General features: G+C 41.8%; 4 protein-coding genes across 4 annotated transcripts; 2 read left to right on the forward strand and 2 right to left on the reverse strand.

The window, feature by feature from the left end:
• Positions 1-2,047: 2,047 nt before the first annotated feature.
• On the forward strand, positions 2,048-3,259 carry LOC126565284 (CD63 antigen). The gene is made up of 6 exons (XM_050222448.1): positions 2,048-2,139; positions 2,225-2,413; positions 2,491-2,667; positions 2,745-2,847; positions 2,917-3,056; positions 3,130-3,259. Exons 1-6 carry the CDS (start codon positions 2,074-2,076, stop codon positions 3,196-3,198), a joined length of 744 nt encoding a protein of 247 aa, XP_050078405.1. The 5' UTR covers positions 2,048-2,073; the 3' UTR covers positions 3,199-3,259.
• Positions 3,260-3,764: 505 nt separating this feature from the next.
• Positions 3,765-4,546, reverse strand: LOC126565562 (NADH dehydrogenase [ubiquinone] 1 alpha subcomplex subunit 13). The gene is made up of 3 exons (XM_050222753.1): positions 4,387-4,546; positions 4,069-4,289; positions 3,765-3,989 (listed from the first exon to the last, which is right to left on the reverse strand). Exons 1-3 carry the CDS (start codon positions 4,478-4,480, stop codon positions 3,852-3,854), a joined length of 453 nt encoding a protein of 150 aa, XP_050078710.1. The 5' UTR covers positions 4,481-4,546; the 3' UTR covers positions 3,765-3,851.
• Positions 4,547-5,169: 623 nt separating this feature from the next.
• LOC126565213 (CD63 antigen-like) lies at positions 5,170-6,318 on the reverse strand. Its single transcript, XM_050222369.1, has 5 exons — positions 6,198-6,318; positions 5,940-6,128; positions 5,697-5,867; positions 5,393-5,629; positions 5,170-5,317 (listed from the first exon to the last, which is right to left on the reverse strand). Exons 1-5 carry the CDS (start codon positions 6,276-6,278, stop codon positions 5,171-5,173), a joined length of 825 nt encoding a protein of 274 aa, XP_050078326.1. The 5' UTR covers positions 6,279-6,318; the 3' UTR covers position 5,170.
• Positions 6,319-7,286: 968 nt separating this feature from the next.
• Positions 7,287-13,997, forward strand: LOC126563831 (Fanconi anemia group I protein). Its single transcript, XM_050220601.1, has 12 exons — positions 7,287-7,382; positions 7,448-8,147; positions 8,211-8,866; positions 9,563-9,675; positions 9,745-9,969; positions 10,071-10,461; positions 10,537-10,701; positions 11,042-11,202; positions 11,280-11,611; positions 12,247-12,771; positions 12,899-13,115; positions 13,184-13,997. The coding sequence occupies exons 1-12, from the start codon at positions 7,287-7,289 to the stop codon at positions 13,995-13,997; spliced, it is 4,395 nt and encodes a 1,464-aa protein (XP_050076558.1).
• Positions 13,998-19,713: the final 5,716 nt, after the last annotated feature.

Genomic DNA, 19,713 nt, shown 5'->3' on the forward strand with positions numbered 1-19,713 from the left:
ACAAACAAACGTGTGTTGGAAAAAAAACTGATGGTTTTATTAAGTGACAACTGAAAATTTTGTTCTGAAAAGGGGTGATTCATTTATCGGTGATAAGCTTAGGTTAGACATTTAGAATGTGTTGTGCAAGTGTAAAAAAGTCAGAAAAGCTCCATAAAATCTTCCATTGCAACCACGCAAACACATGGTGGTTGATTGGCCACGTTGGTGATTTTTTTCCGTTCTGAAATTATGATTCAATTTTGCATTACTACTCTCCGTCGCACTCTGAGCACAGCAACACAGCAGCCTTCGACACGCTTAGCACACACCAGCCTACTACACGCTGGATGAAAGCAACAGCAAAGTACGAAAAATAGGCATCTGTTTTGGAAAAGAGATCAATTTACAGGTGGTTACGAAATGGGTCTAAAATAAGAAGGAAAAGAAAACGAGCCTGTACACCGAGAGGTGTACAGTACACGAACCATCATCATCGAATACGACGCGAGGCCTACCTAGGCTAGCTCAGCATAATGATCGGCATTTGGTTCGTAGCCAGCAACCCCCCAAAAAAGCCTCCCTCCACAGAACCGGGTGGATGCAAACACAAAATAAACCATGAATTTATCATGCCGGTAGAGTAGTAGTGGTTGTAGTGGTGGTGGTGATTATTATGTCCAAAGATGTAATAACCCCTTCTTTTCGATCGATTTTTAGCCCTGAAAATTGTTGGCGTTTCATGCTTACCCTCGGTGGCGTTGACAAGCGTGCTAGAAAGTTGCCCCAGCACGGATTCGGACGAACCGGGGTGAAGTAAGACAACTTTTTTGCACACCTTGACTTTTTGCAAGGTAGAATTGAATCCCAATATTTGGAAAATGCCGATGGTACTGCCAATGATCTTACTCCAGGAGAATGCAACAAACCTACAGGGATTGCGATTCTTCCGTGCCAGCTAGTAGTGAGCTGATCAAAGATCTAGTGATCATGGTTAGTGTTGGGTAGTGAGCTCTTCAATTTCAAAAGGTAGACTCTTTGCCATCTACCTCTAGCCCGCGGTACCTCTTTTCACTTTTCGAGCTCTTCTCCGACACAAGATAACTCTTCGCACAACCAAGATAGCTCTTCGTCCTCCCAAGATAGCTGTTCGCCCTCACGAAGAAGCTCTTCATCCTCACGAGGTAGCTCTTCATCCTCAGTTATCGCTACCGGGAGGCCTTAACTCTCACATGTTAGTGAGCAGTTGTCCGCTCTTTAAAAGAAGCTACTTTACACAATACAACATTATAGCGTGAGGATAAACCCTGATTGCGTTCTTATGTCCCCACAACATTAAAATAAAACATTAAGAAGATTGCTTGCTCTGCTCAACAATCAACATCAGTTACTCTTCCCACCTCTTTGTTCTTTAAATCTTTTAAGCTAGCTCCAATCCCATTCACTACTAGCTCGTTTCAATTGGTCGAGCACACGGATTAGCTCACTAGTTTACACTAAGCAAAGACTACTCTCTAGTCCTGACCATTACATGGCAGATAAGTCAAAAAACATGATGTTATTTGAAACACGATTAGATGCGTTTTTCCGGTTTTTATACGTATAAGCTTCCTCGAAAGTACGCTCTACGATAAGCGCCTTATCTTATCGTTAGCATCTTGTTGGTACGCAGTTTTTAGCAGGGCACAGTAAACCCTCTTCCAGCCTGTTGGCTAATTATTTGCAGAACCATTCACAGTGCAATTCGAATGTACCTGTGAGTAAATAGCCCTCCCTCGAGCGTCAGTATATCATCATTGAAGTAAGACTTTTTTGTTTAGAAAGACGAAGGCATCTCGTCAACAGGAATTGTAGCATTAGTTAGTAGCGTTTCTGCTCTAATTTTTAGCGAATATTTAGAGATTACTTAATTCAACTATCCAACTAACGTATGGCCTACGCGTATGGCGTATTTTCATGAGAGAGTCATTGAAACCGAAATGTGTCGAATATAGGTTAAGTCTAGGTCTAGGTGTAGGTCTAAAACAGTTCTAATACCGTTTTCCATTGCTTCTATTCTTACAGAACGAGTTCGCGAGAAAACAAACTACAAAAATGGCTCTTTCAACTAGTGCAAATTTCATCAAATATTTACTATTTCTATTCAACTTTTTCTTCGCTGTAAGTAACTGCACCGTTTCTCCCATCGCACGCCAGATAATAAAGCGCACAATTATTGGGTTTTTTCCCCAAATCATTCCTATAGATCACGGGCGTTATTATAATGGCCGTTGGATTGACGGTACAAGGAGCATACCACAACTTCCGGGACATTCTCGATGCAAAGTTCTTCAGCATTCCCACCTTCCTGGTGGTGATTGGATCATTCATTTTTGTGATTGCCTTTTTCGGTTGCTGTGGTGCGTACAAGGAAAACTACTGCATGACCCTTACGGTAAGCGATCGTTTGGTTGTACAATTTTTGCCCGAACGATGAGTTTGAAACTTTCAAAACTTGTGTTTTCGTCACAGTTTTCGGTGCTATTGATCTTGATCTTCATTCTTGAACTGGCGGCCGGTATTAGTGGGTACGTGCTACGAAACGATACTCGCGAGCTCGTAAGCAATGCGCTCAACTCCTCCATGAAGAGCTATGGTGGAGATAATGGTGGAGACATTACACTCGTTTGGGATGAAATTCAGGTGGACGTAAGTATTTTTTTGTAGAAAGAAAAAAAGAATCCGACCCTTTAATGTTATGGTTGTAATCGGGATTTCCCTTCTAGTTCGATTGCTGTGGTGTGTACAACAGTTCGGACTGGGCTCGTGCAAATCCTACCAAGTTTAATGAAACATCGCTACCGATGACCTGCTGTCGGCGACAAACCGGTAAGTAGCACAGAGACTATATGCAACGCTTGTTTCTTTTAACAAAAAAAAAATTTTGTTCAACAAAAGGTGCCATCGGATACGTATCCTGCCCGGATCCGTCCAGTGCTACACTGCGCAAAACTGGCTGCATCGACTCTTTCGGTGACTTCATTAAGGCACACGCTGTAAGCCTAGGTGCTGCTGGTATAGCACTGGCTGTAATTCAGGTTTGTTAATACGCCTAATTTCGTTGCCTAAATATTCGTGTGACTATAACAGCCTTCTATCTTTTTATTTTAGTTCTTCGGAATCCTATTTGCTTGCTATCTGTCCAAGCAAATAAAGTTGCAGGGCGTCAGCAGCTATTAGGATTCGCATCTACTCGTCACGATGTTGTGTAGTTGAGTTTAAAAAGTGTTATTAATTTTTTGCTTAAATAATTGCATGCACCCGACACACACTCGCTAATAAAGTTGAACGACAATTTAAATGGCTATGTACTTACTCAGTTTTGTAGTCCTTGGTCTGCTGCGGAAATTCTCGATATCACTCAAGGGGTCTTTCTCATCGACAAATCAATACCGTCCCATCATCTTAATTTCGACCCCACGAGCCGTTTCTGGATATTCTTCTAGGCATCTGAGATTTAGAAGATATTGTAGAAGATAGTCCTAGGCTCTGATGAAAATTATGTCCACTTTGTATGGAGATTATTTCTCTTCTCAAATAAGTTGCATGGAAAGGTACTTCCCACCTAACGAGTCTTTCCTATAAAATTCGCTGTGAGCGGATCTACTGTAATATTGTGATTGAAGGTTTGGCATTCATTTTTCAATCTTCTTTCAAATTGAGGAGTATCTGTTATGCTATCATACTAATGTAGCTCATGGTACTCATACGCGACAAATGTACTGGCCTTTTAGGAGCAACTAATCCGATTCCCAGTAGCGACAATCGATTTTATTTTTAAACAACACATTCCTCTACAATTGCAAGCTCCTCATGACGCCGAAAAGAGTACCTTAGTTCATCAGCTTAATATCGGAACGCTTGGCCATATGTTTGTAATCGGTGTGCACGTAAAACTCTTGGAACGTCGGTTCCACGAGCTTATCCTTCGGAATCGTTTTGAACACCGGTTCTCCATACCAGGTACCAACCTTCGGAAGAGAATAACAAACAACAATTAAAAATCTAACCACCATCGATGGGGGGAATAGCGCATGACAAGTTTCATACCTCCCATCCTTCGACGTTCTTCATCAGTTCAGCCTCTTCGTCACGGTTTCGTCGCAGCTGCTTCAGATACTCACGATCTCTTTCCGCCAGCAGCAGCGGGTAGATGACATTCTTGGCGGATCGCATCTCGATTTCATTCCGATGGTTTTCCTTCACATTCAACCAGTACAGGAACAATCCCGCTGTTGAAATACCGGCATAACCAGCGATCATTTGCCATCCTACGAGAAGGGTTAAATTAGGAATTACTAGGCCCGTACCTCCGGTAATGTTGTGTTGTGATGATGACATAACCATCAGAAGGTAAACTTTACTCACCTTTGAAATAGGTTTTAGCAGGCACCCGCTTGAATGGGATGTTCTGATAGCCGCCCTTCGGCGGAAGGTCCTGCAATTTGGCGGGGCTGCTCATGTCCGGATATTCACGTTAGTTTCAGGAGGCCAAACAAACAAACCCGCAGCTCCCCGGACGGTTCTTTTGCAATTCGGCAAGAAATCGTGCAAAAGTTGTTTTGATAAATGCTGTCAGATTGAAAAACTGTCATTTCGTATGCGTATGTGTTTATACTGTATCGTTTTTTGCTTCTCGATTCGCCACGGAAAGCTCATTTAAAATCACCGTTAAAGGAAAATCGTTTCAAATACGAAAATTATAGCGATTTTTTCGAGTAAAATCATGAACTACAACTTAAGTATAGGACGAGTAGCGTTTATTATGTTGTTATTCAATTGTAAAATTAAATTCATTGACTTATACATTTGACGCAATTTGTAACAAAACTCAAAGAATACTCTACATTATGACAAGAAATGAGGTATTTATTCGATTTTAAACTAGTCAAAAGAATGCTAAGGTTCTGTACAGGATCAACCTTTGTTAAATTGCCACCCCACTTAAGTCACGCGCATAAGTATGAGTACCACACACTCCACACGCCCGATAAGTTCGTTATCGTGTAAGTCTTATCAATATGGCTCATGCTGATAAACGTTGCAGTACTTTTTCCCGAGCTTTAATGATTCGCACAGGGTATATCTAGTTCATATAAGATTAAAAATACAACACAATACATTGCTACACTGGCACACACATACTCCTATGTTACAATTTTTCACTCGACGCGGTCATGCTATGCATTTTCGAGTACGCGAATTGGTTTCGCTTGTCCGTGTAGAGCAAATCTTCATCAGCAAACGTAAATAGCTTTAGCTTACGCACCAAAAAGAAACCAAATCCAGCGCCACATAGCTGGAAGAGAATGAAAAAAGAAAATTATGTTTACGCGGTGCCTGACTAAATATTTTTTTTAAACCCAACACGTACCTGCAATAGCACAGTTGTCAGCGTGTTAGTTATAACCGTATTTGCCGTTTCGTAAAATATATCGTACATTCTCGAATGGCAACCGACGTCGTAGATTGTGCATTGCGTTGTATCAGCCAGATCACAGCAGGAAAGTGGAACTAGCTGCGCTATCAGATCCTTATCGTCCGGCGTCACCTCTTCCGGTGGCATTGCCGTAAACCAATCGGTATAATTGTGAACTCCGCAACACTTTAGCTGATGGACGGGATGGAGGTTTGCGTTACCAATTTGTACGCTTTTCCGTTGCAATATTCATACTAACCTGCGTTTGATAGGAATCCACGTACGGTTGCCAACTGACATCGGTTGGGTACTGATTAACGGAAAGCCACAGTTTGCTCTCCATTTCCATGTCCATATGATATCGCTGCGTGTATCCGATGAATGCTACCGTACCTTCCATCAGTGAAAACACGATCAACAGCAAACAGAACTGGGGACGGTAAAGAGCCACAAATTAGTCACAAGATTTGGAATTTCCAATTGGGTTCACGGAGCAGTATACCGTGTACAATACAGGGCGATTTTCTCTCCAAGTGCCAAGGAACCCGATGAATGCAAGCACTACACACAAAGCTCCAACCAGCATCAAGAACAAAACCAACCGGTACATCCGAATGTCCATAAGCACGTCCAACTGTTCATACTGCATTCGGCATACCGTTGCAATCGTTAACAACAGTACGCCCAAGTACTAACGAAAACAATGCCAATAAACGTATTAGTCATTTGCACTATAGCTCTTGTTGAATGCTAAACTTACGCAAAGCATGGTACAGATCATGCAGAAGAAAATTTTGATCCATTTTTTGGACCAATCTCCGGACACTTTTAACTCTTTCATTGCGATCGAAAAGACGCGCACCGTGTCTTTTTAGCTGTGTCGAACTGAATACTATTGAGCAAGATTTACCGCACCCTGCCTGTGAGGGTAAATAGTAAAAAAGAGACGATTGCAAACACGCAGAGTAGGAATCACACTGATAACAGCACACCGGTTGTTACTGCATCATTCTCCTGTCTGTGGCACAATCCCCACGTACGTCCCCAGCATAGGTTCTCTGTAAGCTTGTTTGTTTTTCGGGCTAGATCGTTATGCCGTATTGTGCGCGCCCAAGTGTAAGCGTGCTCATGTCCGACCCAGCAGCGATCTAGTTTTGTTATTACTTTTTTATGATTTTTATGTGCATTGATCTGTGTCTCCAAATGTGGGTTTTCCCTCAGAACGAACACAAGCGATTGTGTAGGCAAAATGCTAAATGAGCACGTATTGCGCTGACTATGCAAATATGTTGTCGCTAACCATCGGGCCAGCATAAAAAATTAACTGGACGTTCTCGGTGTGTGTGATCGAGAAATGCTTGTTTGTAGCATATAGCGATGTATGGGAAGTGTGGCTTTTCTTTTTAGGGCTGCTCCGAAACTGATCAAAGGAAAACACTTCCTTGGATAGAATTCTGTGTGACTGTGTCCACTCAGTCTTCGATCATTCATTGCGCGTATTTTTTCATACTTTAAACAGCTAAAAAGACAGATAAGTCATAATAGACAGTAAATTAGCGAAAAGATAAAAAAACTAAATACAGCCTAAACTATTAAAAAACGAAGGAAAACGAATAACGTAAACAACGAGAAAATTGCGAACGATTTTTTTGTACGAACCTTGAAGCCCACCCACCTTATTACTAGTAGCCCTGAGCAAAACGAACTGTCAAACTGAAGTTCGTTCGAAATCACTGGCGGGAACGTTTGTTGTTTACAAACGTTTCGTGTATATTCCTGTATGTGCGTTCTTCCTGTGCGGGTATGATTCGTTCGTTTGTGTAAATTGTTTGCTTAAGCTTTTTCGAAAATGCTATCACATCTTGCAACATCCGTTATTAAACTCGGTCAAAAACGACAAAACGATGATTTGAAGGATATGCTGGAGAAGCTGCAATCATCGCAGGTAAATAAATGTCCGGTAAGCGTAAGTGCAATCACATCAATCTCTGTTTGCTCTTTCTGCTGCAGCTAATCGACATGGTTGTGTCTAGCATCGATTCCATCGATGGATATACATTGTGGCACTTCACTCTACTCGGATTGGCACACTCGGAGCGAAGTGCCGGTAAACGCTTCGAGCTGGTAATGGCCGTACTACAGCACCTGAGCGTTGTGGAGCTATCAACGAAGCAAATTTTTGACTTGATCGCACGGTTTTTGACCGACCTCCCGTCTCTAACACCCGAACAGTTGGTAGAAATTTGTGAACTTTGTGTCGAATCCATACGGGCTGGCGATCCCAAATGTATTGCCTGGAAACATTTGTTACCCCAAACAATTATTCAACTGTTGACTGGCAGTGGGGCGGGAAGATTCAACGCCAACGGTATGCTGCTAACCGGTACCGATTATCGGCAGAAAGTGTTGGAAGAGATCTTTAAAATGAAACTACAGTTAGCCATTTTGACGCCACTGTGTGGAATGTTTCGTGATTTAACACTTTCCAAAGACGAAGCGACCATCTTTGTGACGAAAGTATCGGACAGTATGAAGAACATTGAACCGCTCGAGCTGCCACCGTTGGCGTGTCAACTGTTTCACGTTTGCCTGAAGCATCCGTGCTTGCTGGTGATCCCGCTGATGGCACTGCAAAAATATTTCCACAAAAATTACTACAAAAAGGTGCTGTCGAATGAAAACAGTGACACGACGGATTTTGATAGCATTGGTAAGATTTCAACATAAAAGGACAACTCAATCAATTATTCTCATCGGCATACAACTCTTTCAGATCGCTACTCGGACAGTGAAATACGGGAAGCGGAAGAAACCATCCTGTTTCACCTGTCGAACGTAGTCGAGTTTCGTATCGATGAAGCACAAACCGTGGCCATGTTTAAACCGTTCCAAAACAATCCAGAAATTTTGCTTGCCCCGTTCCTGGTCGGTGCACTGCTAGCGATGAGCAAAATTAACCGTCAGCCCGACACAACCGATGTCGTTGCGTCGCCCATTATGGCGTTCCTGATCAAGCTGATAGCCATCAGCGAGAAGGAGCGTGAAATGTGTACCCAATCGGCTTGGTGCCGGGGACGCATTGAACCGAGCGTGATTGCACGCATCGATCAGCTTTTTCGCACACTGACGGAAAACAGTCAGGAGGGCAAGGAAGTGGTAACGCCGGGACTGATTAATTTCGCTTTTGCGCTGCTGCTGGCGAAAAAGCAATCGAAGCTGCACGGTATAGCGATCAACTTCTTTCAGTTGTTCATCAAGCGACGGTTCATCTTTGGCAGTGGCATCGTAGCAAAGCTAAAGAAGTATCTGTTTGCTGATTTAGAAGAAACGCAGTTCAACACTTGCTTGACGACGCTCAGCCTTACCAATGCGCTTACCGTGTCGGAGTGTACTAACACGATCCAGTTTATCATGGACTATTTATTGTTGGTAAGTAGACTTAAACAAATAAATCATGTTATACTTTTTTTGTCGCGAGATTCTGCTCAGTCTAGGAAGAAGGGCTCAGCTTTACCTGAATAAAGTACGATCTTGGAGGTATGATCTCATGCACAACATTATAAGACCGAGGAAAACCGAGCGTGTCAAGTCATGTCAGCAGGATAGAGTAAGACACTCCGTCGAATGTCAGCTTTATATCGGTGTAGATAACATCTATCTGTGAATTTAGCTTCACTGGCGATGGCCGCGGTAGTTGACTAGAAACCTTTTACGATCGGAAAGGATCGTGAACTTAGTCATCTAAAAACCTATCTATTGTACAAAAATATTGCCATCCATCCCCGGACGATCTTTCGACAATTAGCTGGTATTTTAGTCATGGCTGTTTTTAAACCAAATGTTCATGGCTATGATCTTACCTCTTTACGATCCTTATTCATCTGGTATTTGGTTTATTAATTGTTTAGAATTGAATATCCTGTTAAAATTAGCATTTTATCCCATCTTAAGCTATTTTGGTAGCAATAAAATTCATTCAATCATTACGCCATTCAATAACTTTCATGTACTGAATTGCGTGAATGTTGCAATACAGGAAATATTCCATCAGTTAAAAATGGCTAAGCTGACTAAAAATATACGCGTTCATTAATAAAAACGATAATTTTCTTCCTGTTTTTGTAGATCAATGGCATCCATGCGATGCGCTTCATGGCGTTCATCTTCCCCTTGCTTCGGATATCACACACGATTCGCGATCGATACATCGAAGTATTGCGGAAGGCTATGTACCATGGGTAAAACCGCCCCAGAATCCAAAAAACTTTCCCTACATTTTAGTAACACCAGTCCTTATTATTCCACAGCGAAACGTCCACACGAATCATGGGTGTGTTTGGCTTTTGCTCGCTACTAAAGCAGCTGAAAAACAACAACTCCCGTCGATCGATTATGGGAAATGGTGCTGGCAACTATACACAGCTAACCATCTCCGGCATGTCGTTGCTGTCACAGGCCACCTACGGCTCACAAAACAATCCGAACGTACATTTCGATATGCTAACGCTCGAAATAATGGGAATGTTGCGAAAGTAAGTACACACACACACACACACACACACACACACACACACACACACACTTAATCATTCCAACCGTGTTTCTTTTAACTGATCGACCGTTCTCTATGCAGATGCTTTACACAGACGGTCGAAGTGCGGGAAATGCTTTACGAAGCGCTTGGTAGAGCAGAAGAGTTTAACACCCAGCTGTTGCCTCACGTGTTGCAGTTTATCGATTGGCATTTTGAAAGTTTTTTCGGTGAAAATCCTAAAGAATCGTTTCGTATTGATTTTGAAAAGTGTGTCCGGTATAAGGGTGAACAGTGCGAGGATGATCCAACACCCGACGAGCAACGGCCGGTGGTGGTGTACGACAATATCGGACGGTTGACGGTGTTTATGGTGCATTGTGTGGTGCTATGCGATCAGCACGAGGTTCAGCATGATACCAGTGCCGTAAAAGACACGTTGCAGCTGATTGTCGAACGGATTGACAATATCAGCACAGATGATATGGGAATAGTAAGCAAACTTTAGCTTTATGATTTTAAATATTTCTTTCACAACAAGTAACTTTTGTGGTTTACAATTTTACAGATCGGAACATTGGACACAAAAAGTATAATTTTTGCTACTCAATATTTAAACACTCTCGAGGCTGCGATGGCTTTCTGTGCCTGGAAAACTAAGCCGGATAATAACTTGCTGCGCGATTTTGTACGACTATTTAAACATCATCAGCATTCGGTTGAGAAATTTAAGGTATATACTGGAAGATCCATCGAGTTCGCTTGAAATTGCGATATTGTTTGACTTTATAGACAATTTACTTTACACAGTAAAGCCTTTTCATATAGTTGTTGGCTCCCATTTATTCTAAAAAATCACTTAACATATTGTTAAAACAATAGAATATTTTTTTACTCTCTGTCTATTTTGGTCAATTAAAATTCCATTTTTAAATCCTTTTTTTGCAACTAAGTAGTAGAAAAGTATGCTAAAAAATCCTAAACAAAGTTGAGCAACTGTTCTATTTGTGGACGACAGGATTTCAGTTCGAAAGGCACATTTATTCTAACATTTCTCGTTTCTGCAAGTACAGAAATTGGAACCGAAAAAGGGAAACAAAAAGAACGCATCGTCTGAAGCTTCCTGCAACGCATCAACATTAGCCGGTTCGCTAAAGTCGGCCGGAATTTCCTTCAAGCCAGAAAACGTATGGGATTTGGCCACTGTCGAAAGAATACTTCGAATATCGCTCGAGTAAGTACAATCAGGAATCAGTGGGTAAGATCAGGAAAACATTATTTTTACAATCTTTTTCTATCTTTTTACCGTAGCACCATGACAAACTACGCGAAGGATGAAGATCTGAAACTGTTTCGCGGTAATCGAGATCTGCAGCAATACGTGCTGAAGATTGCCTGCCAAAAGCTCGAAGAGTTACGGTCCCTTCCGGACTATTGGCAAGTGAATCACAGCAAACGCATCTTTGGCCATCTGGCCGAGTGCACCAAGCTGGTGTATGATCGATGCGTCAAGAAAACGACCGAGCTGGTCGGAAACGGCGGTTTGCTCGTTGTTCAAGCGGCGGTAGAATGCTTCCGGCAGGGTTTAACATCGGCGATCGAACTGTACGATCGCAAGTTTAACGATTTTCTACAACTGATATGTAAGTGTGATTTTACTTATATTAAGCATGACGGCTTGCGCCGTATTGTCATGTAAGTGTGATTTGCAATTATTATCCTTGTATTTTAATACAATTAGTTTGCCTCAAGAGTTCTACAAAGATATTTTAAACTTACCTACTAAAGCCAAAGCTCAGCAGTACAAATATTCAAAAAATAAGACAGAATGCTGGCTGGGCCAGAAGAGAAGGGATGGTTTAACCTTAGCCAGAGCATTCGCATTTCGAAATCAAGACATCCGCGATGACTGGAGAAGGCACTGCTTTGCTCTGGAGTATTAGCCAGACTATCTGAGAATTTAAGCGCATGTTGCGAAGGTGGCGAACTCATGGCGACAAAGTGATCAGCAAACAGATTGGTAATCTCGCTGTAGGAGTAAAAACAGAATCGAATAACCAATTTGGTAAAATCCGCTGGCGGTGAGAGAAAGGATTGCGGAGAAGAGAGTGCGTAATGAGCGCAGTTTATCACGCTTAAGAGCTTTTAAATTTCTGTCCGACCAAGGAAGGCTAGGAAAAGTATATCGACGAGGACAACACAAATCTTTCGCAAAATAATATCCGCTTCTCAGTGATAAACAATTATTATTTCTAATGCTTCTCCTTTTCTTCCAAAGGTTGTACAATTGGACCTTCGTTTAAGAAGGAGTTACTTCTCCAGCTACAAACCATAATCGATGAGTACTTCAAGGATGCGTCCGAACCGGAACCGATTGGTGAGAAAATCATCGTAGGGTTGGTACAATGTTTGGAACTGTTGTACAAATCGGCCATCATCACCCAAGACCATTTGGCGCAAGGGTACGATTGGTTGCAAAACTTTTGCATCAACACGAAGCTGAAGCTAAAATCGTTCGCCATCATGCATCGATTGTTGTTCGACTTGCGCATCCGCACACAGACGGGTGCATATTTCGATTCGGTAGCGATGCGGTTGGAGCTAAAGTTTGGTCAAATAGCGGCCGAAGAAACGAGCCCATTGTTTTACTTTAAATCGATAACTTCGGCGACGGCCGAACCCACATTCCACTGCTTGTGTGCGATCTTTCGACAGCAGCTGGACGAAATCGAGCATTTGATCCTTCGCACCAATAGTCTTATGATGCGTTTAAAAGTTTTTGGACTGGATGATACGGATGAAAGTAAGTATGATTTAGCTTCTGTAATCGGCGTCGGCCGGATGGTAAACAGGACCGGGATTCCAGTACCATCCGGAACCGTTCGAACGGTATTATTAAATTCCTAACACTGTTGTACTTTTTCCTCCAGCGTCACAGCTGTTGAAGTCCATCGAACGTTCAATTTGCTCGCAGTTGGTACACATTCTCGGTTCTTTAACGCATTTGTGTAACACCAATCTGCCGCTTGGTTCAACTATGGACGCTCTGATCAAACTGTTGCTTTCGATGTATGGATGTCTGGCAAACTTAAGTAAACATTTTCTGGCCCGGCACTCGATCGTTCCGATTGCGTACGACGCTACCAAGTATGACAACTTGTGCAAAATGCGTTAGACAAATATATTTTCATTCTATTTTTCAAACCCCAATGCAGGTTTAATCTCGTAGTGAAATCATCCAAACCGCTCGCATCAAAAATTTACGATCTTATACCATTCGTTGAGGAGAACATCATTGGACAGGACGATGAAGGCGACCAAAAGGCTACTGCTAGTTCGGCGGCGAAAGCAAAATCGAATCGTGACAAGGTACTGCGCCAGACGAAATTGATCCCCAAGCTCGTGTTTCGTATCGAAACATTCAACAAGATCGTTATGCAGTTAAGCAAGAAGACAAAAAAAGATTTAACCTATCTACTGCACATGGGAACGGTGCGAGACTTCCGCATCAAGACATCGGCACTGGTGGAAGCGATTCAGCGAACAGTTTCGGATAGAGCGGAGGATGGAGAAGAGCTAGCTGAAGAGGAGGAAAGCGAGCCGCAGTTGGATCGAAACGAAATGGATGATGACGATGATGAGGAAAACGTCGATCGTACTGCTTGTTCGAATCGGTCGGAAGTGATGCAGCAAACGAGAGGACACAAATCAAACCTTAGTGCGGAAGCTTTGGCGTTGAAGAATTTAGCCCGGCTGAATGAGCGCACTAGGAAGGCGGCAAAGAAACGCGCGTTTGAAACTATACAAGATGGAGAAGAGGTACCGGCGATGGTGAGTAAAAGAGCTAAACCTACAAAAAAGAAAGCAACTGGTTCCAAGATTAACAAACGTGTGCTGGAAGAGGTGGCGGCGATAGAGCATGGGGAGAAGCGTGTGGTAGAGGCACAAGATGTGCAAGTGGCACAACATGTAACGCGTACACGTACCCTAGGATTGCCAAGACGAAGCGCAAGAAAGCATGACATGTAATGTAAGCGAGAAGATAGAGTGGGTATATATTGAACGACAATATATAACTTAAACATATAGAAATCAATGAATTTCTTCATCTTAATCATGCTGACATTGTCACCATACACAGATTATGACGGATTCATCAATCCATATAGCTAGAATTAATGCCCAATTGGATCCTATTCAGATGCAGGAATATCGTCTTGGAAGCGCGCGCTATGGCTTATGCGTGGAGCTCCGGCCGCAATCATGGGTAAGTTTTGTAAAATTTATGTAAATATTTGGATGAGAAATGAACGTTATTGGGGTTAGGATGTGAACTGGGTGCAGTGCAAGGTTTATCGAACATGTTAGAATCGTTCGAATCTCACAGAGGACTTCGAGGCAAGGAGACGAACTCTCCTGCCTACTTCTGAATATCGATAACGACAACGGTGGCACGACTTCTCTACCGGTCTTTCCAATTTCCTGGTTGCGCGGATGACATCGACATCATTGGCAAGACGACAGAGAGGGTATGCGAGGCGTACATCCGATTCAAACGTGAAACAGCATGAATTGCAATTGATGATAAATGTGACTAAGACGAAAGATCTGCTTAAGGCAATAAGGTATTCGGGTACGACTCCTAGCTCGGCACGAGGCGTTGACGGAGAGCACGGTGAGTTCGTCGTGGACCAGGTGAACCGCGAGATCTGTCAGAGATCGAAACATGGATGAGAAGCTGCATCCAGCGGTCGAGTATCCTAGAGTATTACAGTTGTCCAGGCCATATCACGGCGGCGTGCTCTAGAGAGGGAGAGATGGGAATCGATCTCCGATCCTAGTGTGAGAAGATTGGCGCTACGGTACGGTTAACCGAATAATGTATGTATGTATATATATATATATATATATATATATATATATATATATATATATATATATATATATATATATATATATATATATATATATATATATATATATATATATATATATATATTGATATATATATATATATATTGATTTGAGCCTCAAAACAGCAAATTGCTGAGCAATAATCTCTAGCTATGATCGGTTCCGTCTAAGTTCTTAACCAGGCAATAACGGGGCTCACTCGAAGCAAAAAGGTGGGTAGGAGAACTCCAGCCCCAGAACAGAATTGGGACAGATAACAGACAGGGACAGATACTGCAACCAGGATACGATAATGCTTTTGATTTTTCTTTGAGACAGATCTCTCAACAAGTCGCACGGGACACGAGATCTCGTAATGATCCTCGTTCTAATCAACATATTTAGTTTATAAATAGCAGCATTGTCCTTTCCAATGTGTTTGTTTCGTTTACAATATGTAATTACTGATTATTAACGTCATAATCATATTACTAATTCTGAGGTTTAATTTTAGTAGATATCAACAAGCTTTGAAAGGAGATAATTTTTCGAGCAATTATTGAGATGCTATAACCGACTGCCAATCTGTCAGTGGAGATCACTCAACACAAGGATATTAGTTGGCTTTCACACATGCACAAGGGTGTTACATTGCGGATCAGGGTAACAACATTCGCTTTCCAACGGGATCAGTGTTTTGTCGTTCGTTAGAAGTACGGAAAATCAAATGCAACCTACACTTTCCTTCATTATTTCCTGTTTAAATCAGCGTGGTGATTCTTACTACACATTGCAGAATTAGTGATTGTTGCATTAGGAATTCTTGCGAGCACGAAAACAAATTTTGACGATCGCTTTGTTTTGGTAAAGAAGAACGGCAAATCAACCCAAAACCTAAGAATGGAGGAAGCGGTATGCCGATTGTGCTTAGCTGATGTGGATCTAGATGATTGCGGTTACTCAGTAGCAGACGATAAGTTCCGGAAGGCTCTTGAGCGAGTATTTACATTCAACGTAAATGCAATTGTCACTCCTCACCGATATGTTCACAGTTACGTTGATACTCACAAAATGCCATTATCGTTACATTTCTAATTGCAGCTATATTTTGCAGCGGATGATTTGCCCGTGTACACATGTAAGCAGTGTTCATGGAATGTGCTGGACTTTCAAAGCTTCAGCGAACGAGTTGAAAAAAATCAAGAAAAATGGCGAGAAAGATCATTGCTGGACGAGCAAGCCAATGACGAGACTGCTGGGCAAGGAGATGGTGAAACATCGGGAGAATTAGCTTACGATGATTATGAAGATCAGCATGAAAGTAGCGTTACATATGAATTTGAACCATCGAACACTCCATCGCAAGACTTGTCATGTTCTTTCCAGAATGAGGAGGAAGTTGGTGGAATCCATCCAGATCATATGTATTCATCAAAAGCGGATCCAAATGCGAATGACGAACAGAGTCCAGTTATGATTTGTGAGGAATATCTCATCACTTCCGATGAAGCCGACGCATCCGAGGCATACACCCGTACGAACGAACTTCTCGACGGCGAAGAACCTCCGAAAAAGAAACAAAAAAATCCATACCATAACGAAACGGACATCGAAAAGAATCATTTAGAATTGGAGAACCGGAGTGATTCAAATATTGTGGCACCATTGGCATCAAAAATGTACCCTTGTGAGCAGTGTGATAAACTGTTTGAATCCAAATGGCTGGTAGAATATCACCAGCAAGAACATATAGTTACCAGGTGTATGTTTTGCAAAAAACATGTACCCTTAAAGCACATTAATATACACATGTCCACTCACCTTGGAGATTTTAACTGTGACTTGTGCAAGAAAAAGTTTTTAAATCAGCGAGAATGTAGGTGGCATAAAAAAGTGTGTACTGGAGCGTAAATAGCGAGTGTTTCTGAGAGTTTATTGACAGAAAAAGCAGCAAGTTGTATAGTGTTCAAGACGATATCTAATAAAACGATTAACAACCTACTAAGCAAACGGATTGTATTAACCCGTAAGGAATTTGCTGAGCTGAGCTGTAATGTAAATGGTTTTCTGTAAAACTACAAGGTGAAGCGTTGAACAATCTATCGACCCCGATACCTAATACTGTTGATAAAAGATATGTAGTATATTTTAAATCAAATGGAATGTACACGCTGGTTTTACCCAAGCCTTATTCTAGCTAAAAGTTATTTGGCAGCGAGACTGCGAGTGTTATCAAACTCCAGATGAATGATTATCACGATAGGACATTCCATTCATTCCTACAGACTTTCGAATCGGGAGGAAATAAGGTTGGTCCCCAATTTCCGTTCCAAATTCCTTTCAAGCAATTGTGGACTTCTGGACTAGAATTGACCCAGATGTTCATTAAGCGCAGGGTTCGACATCCGGGGCACGATTTTCACCCGATCTCTGCGGTCCATTTGCTTCGCGGATGATATTCACATCATTGGACGGACATCTGGGGCGTTGTGCGAGGCTTACACCCGACCGAAACGCGAGGCAAATAGAACTGGATTAAGGATCAATTTGACGAAGACAAAATTCCTGCTTGCCGGAGGCTCTGACCGTGATAGAGCCCGACTCGGAGGAAAAGTATTACTTGACGGCGGCGATCTTAAGGTGGTAGAGGCTTGCTTCCTTCGTACGATCGTAACTTCGGACATCAAAGTAAGCAGCGAAATCCGAAGGCGCATTGTTCAGGGAAATCGACTCTACTACGGACTACGGGGAAGATGAAGTTAAAATACACTAATGTATTATTCGAAAACAGCGTACTTCTACCATCAAGCATGGATTTATTCCTTCTCTAATCTGTTTCTCAAACGATCGGTCTAAAACTATAAACGTTTGGCTTAATGAATATACAAAAATGTTTTTTTTTTTTATTGACAAAAACACTCGAACCCTTCATCAAACACAATTTTTAATGTGCAACACGATTAACGGTTACAAGAATACAACTTTAAATTTCCATTCCGTTACCAAAGGGAAAAACTATTAAAGTGCGACAGTAGCGCACTCTTTCGGATTTTTGTCGTACTAAAATTCTAGATACCTGACAGCCATAAACAAAACAATCCAGTTCAAAGGAATTGTCGGCTTTACCAACGTTCGCACGCGCTATCGGTAGAAGCAATAGATTAATCATTTCCGCATTATAATTACGTGTTGATCGTGTTCATAGTTCATAGATCGTGTGACATAGTAGTAAAGCTTTTTCGTTGTAAAGATCGTGAACATCTGTGCGAGTCATTGTATGCTACCGGTAAGGACGATTCGCAATCTAGTGATCGCAACGAGTGAGGTCGTGACTATTGGATAGGTTGGTAGCATTTAGTAGTGATTTTCGATGTGATGTTTGGTTAATTGTTTGCATACTTTACAGTTTGTAAATGATGGCATTCGGGGATGACATCCTTTTAAGGAAATAAATAAAACTGAACACACATACACAGACGAATCCTGTACCATGATAAGCTACAGGTACACAGGATCTACCCCTTGAACTGAATAACGCCTACATATCCTACAAGAATTTTATTACCCGTATAATTATGTCCTGTTAAAGACACGGTCCAAGGAAGATTAAAAGATGAAAATTTCACACACTTTTTCCAATTTTATGTTTTCAGGAAACTACTACCATCCATATCCTGAAATATCATTTTACGCAAAAAAATGGTTGCAACAATCTGCCGATTGTGTTTCAAACAGCTGGATCGGGATGATCCGCAAATACGCTCCATTTCGGATGATGGCTTTCAAAAAGCGTTGAAAGCCGTGTTCCCGTTTAAAGTAAGTACATGTTGTAAAACATTTTCCCCGGAAAAAAAGCATTACAAAACCCTTTCCTTCTAACAGATATTATTGGCAGAAAATTTGCCCGTGTATGCCTGCAAAAACTGCGTGTGGAATGTGCTGGACTTCTACTGTTACAGTGAGCTAGTGCTAAAGAACCAAGAAACGCTACAAGTAAAATTATTACCGGAAGAAAAAGAGGAAAATAATCCAACAATTAAACAGTTAGAGAACATGTTAAAACGGTTAGAGAACACAACGGAGAAACATTTACTAACCTGTAAAGCCGAACTAGACGATGTGCATGTGGTGAACGAACCGCATCCAGATACGATGGATTATTCGTTTGAACAGTTTGAGCAATACGATGCAAGCATAACGTGTGAAGATTATAAAATCACTGCAGACTTTTATGATAACGTTACGGAGCATGGTGAAGTGGTAGCTGACGAAAACATCGTAACAGGAGCTGTAGGAGCTGACGAAAATGATACTAACCAGCTGTCAACTGTACAGCTTGAGCCTGAGACGCAAAAACCCAAAAGACAAAATGTGAGAAAAGCCTACAATGCATCGAATACTAAGCGAAACCCCAAACGTCGAACCACTGCAAACCCCAAGGACGGAGCAGTGTTTGCTTGTCCTTGTTGCAATAAAACATTCAACAGTAGCAAAAAGCTAGAGATCCATACACTTGGTAAAATTCATGATAAAGAAACGTGTACCATCTGTAATAAAACCGTAGGCCGCCGGTATATGCCCACACATATGTACATAGTGCATTCAGTAAGCTACGAGAAGCAAGTCAAATTGAAGCAAGACACAATTTGCAGCAAACAACAAAAAAAACCAAATACTTCAGTTCGAAAGACACGGGTGTGACACCGATTGAGAACCAATTCCATCCCAGCGGTTGGGGCAGGAACGATGGTAGACGTAATTACAAACGGTACGAGCTACTAACCGAACTAAAATCGGCACAGCGAACCGATAGAAGGATAGAGACACAGCCGAGGTAGGCGAACCTTATGTA

This window comes from Anopheles maculipalpis, chromosome 3RL (assembly GCF_943734695.1).
Source record: "Anopheles maculipalpis chromosome 3RL, idAnoMacuDA_375_x, whole genome shotgun sequence".
NCBI classification, from domain to species: domain Eukaryota; kingdom Metazoa; phylum Arthropoda; class Insecta; order Diptera; family Culicidae; genus Anopheles; species Anopheles maculipalpis.